At 68.7% G+C, this 1213-nt stretch overlaps 1 protein-coding gene across 1 annotated transcript; it reads left to right on the top strand.

The window, feature by feature from the left end:
- Window positions 1-523: 523 nt before the first annotated feature.
- Window positions 524-843, top strand: LOC130593721 (growth arrest and DNA damage-inducible proteins-interacting protein 1-like; the record flags this gene model as incomplete). The annotated part of the gene is made up of 1 exon (XM_057399070.1): window positions 524-843. A coding segment is annotated over exon 1 (320 nt), but the record flags the coding sequence as incomplete, so codon positions are not given.
- Window positions 844-1213: the final 370 nt, after the last annotated feature.

Raw genomic sequence — 1213 nt, 5'->3', positions numbered from 1 at the left:
TCCTCCCCCGCCGCCAGGGGGCGCTCTTCAGCGATACCCCCTTTATCCCGAGTCCTCCCCGCCGCCAGGGGGCGCTCTTCACCGCTCCCCCCCTTTATCCCGAGTCCACCCCGCCGCCAGGGGGCGCTCCTCCAGGATACCCCCTTTATCCCAGTCCTCCCCACCTCTAGGGGGCGCTCTTCACCGCTCCCCCCCTTTATCCCGAGTCCTCCCCGCCTCCAGGGGGCGCTCTTCATCGCTGCCCCCTCTACCACCGAGTCCTCCCCACCTTTAGGGGGCGCTCTTCACCGCTCCCCCCCTTTATCCCGAGTCCTCCCCGCCGCTAGGGGGCGCTCTTCCGGGTTACCCCCTTTAGCACCGAGTCCTCCCCACCTTTAGGGGGCGCTCTTCCGGGTTACCCCCTTTAGCACCGAGTCCTCCCCCGCCGCCAGGGGGCGCTCTTCAGCGATACCCCCTTTATCCCGAGTCCTCCCCGCCGCCAGGGGGCGCTCCTCCTCCGTTACCCGTTCTCCTTCAGTTCAAGATGGCGGCGCCCATGGTGCGGGCGGCGCTGGTCCCGGCCCGGCCCCGTTTCCCCTTCGGGCTCCGCTCGTACCGAGCCCCCCCTCTGCGGCTGCGGCCGGGCCCGGTCCTTCGGGACCCTTCGGATCCCCGCGAGGCCGCGCGGCGCTTCGGGCGCTTCGGGGAGGCGGCGGCGGTGGCGCCGCTCCGGGAGCTGTGGCCGGGCCCGGAGCGGCTGCGGGAGCTGGAGGAGGAGCAGCGGGAGCGGGAGCCGCCGCTGCGGGAGGTGCTGCGGGAGCTGGAGCGGCGCGAGAGGGAGGAGGAGCGGCGAGAGAGGGAGAGGTGGGGGCGGGGGGGGTGAAATGGGGTGAACTGGGAGCACTGGGGAGCATTGGGATGAACTGGGATGCACTGAGAGCACTGGGGTGAACTGGGAGCACTGGGGAGCATTGGGATGAACTGGGATGCACTGAGAGCACTGGGGTGAACTGGGAGCACTGGGGAGCATTGGGATGCACTGAGAGCACTGGGGTGAACTGGGAGCATTGGGATGCACTGGGGTGAACTGGGAGCACTGGGGAGCATTGGGATGCACTGGGAGTATTGGGATGCACTGGGAGCATTGGGATGCACTGGGAGCATTGGGATGCACTGAGAGCACTGGGGTGAACTGGGAGCACTGGGGAGCATTGGGATGAACTGGGAGCATTGG

Source organism: Pezoporus wallicus, unplaced genomic scaffold (genome assembly GCF_028554395.1).
Source record: "Pezoporus wallicus isolate ANWC-B61680 ecotype Strahan unplaced genomic scaffold, APGP_CSIRO_Pwel_v1 contig_10470, whole genome shotgun sequence".
NCBI classification, from domain to species: domain Eukaryota; kingdom Metazoa; phylum Chordata; class Aves; order Psittaciformes; family Psittacidae; genus Pezoporus; species Pezoporus wallicus.
The sequence above is the reverse complement of the archived record's forward strand: the minus strand, read 5'-3'. Positions and strand labels throughout refer to the sequence as shown.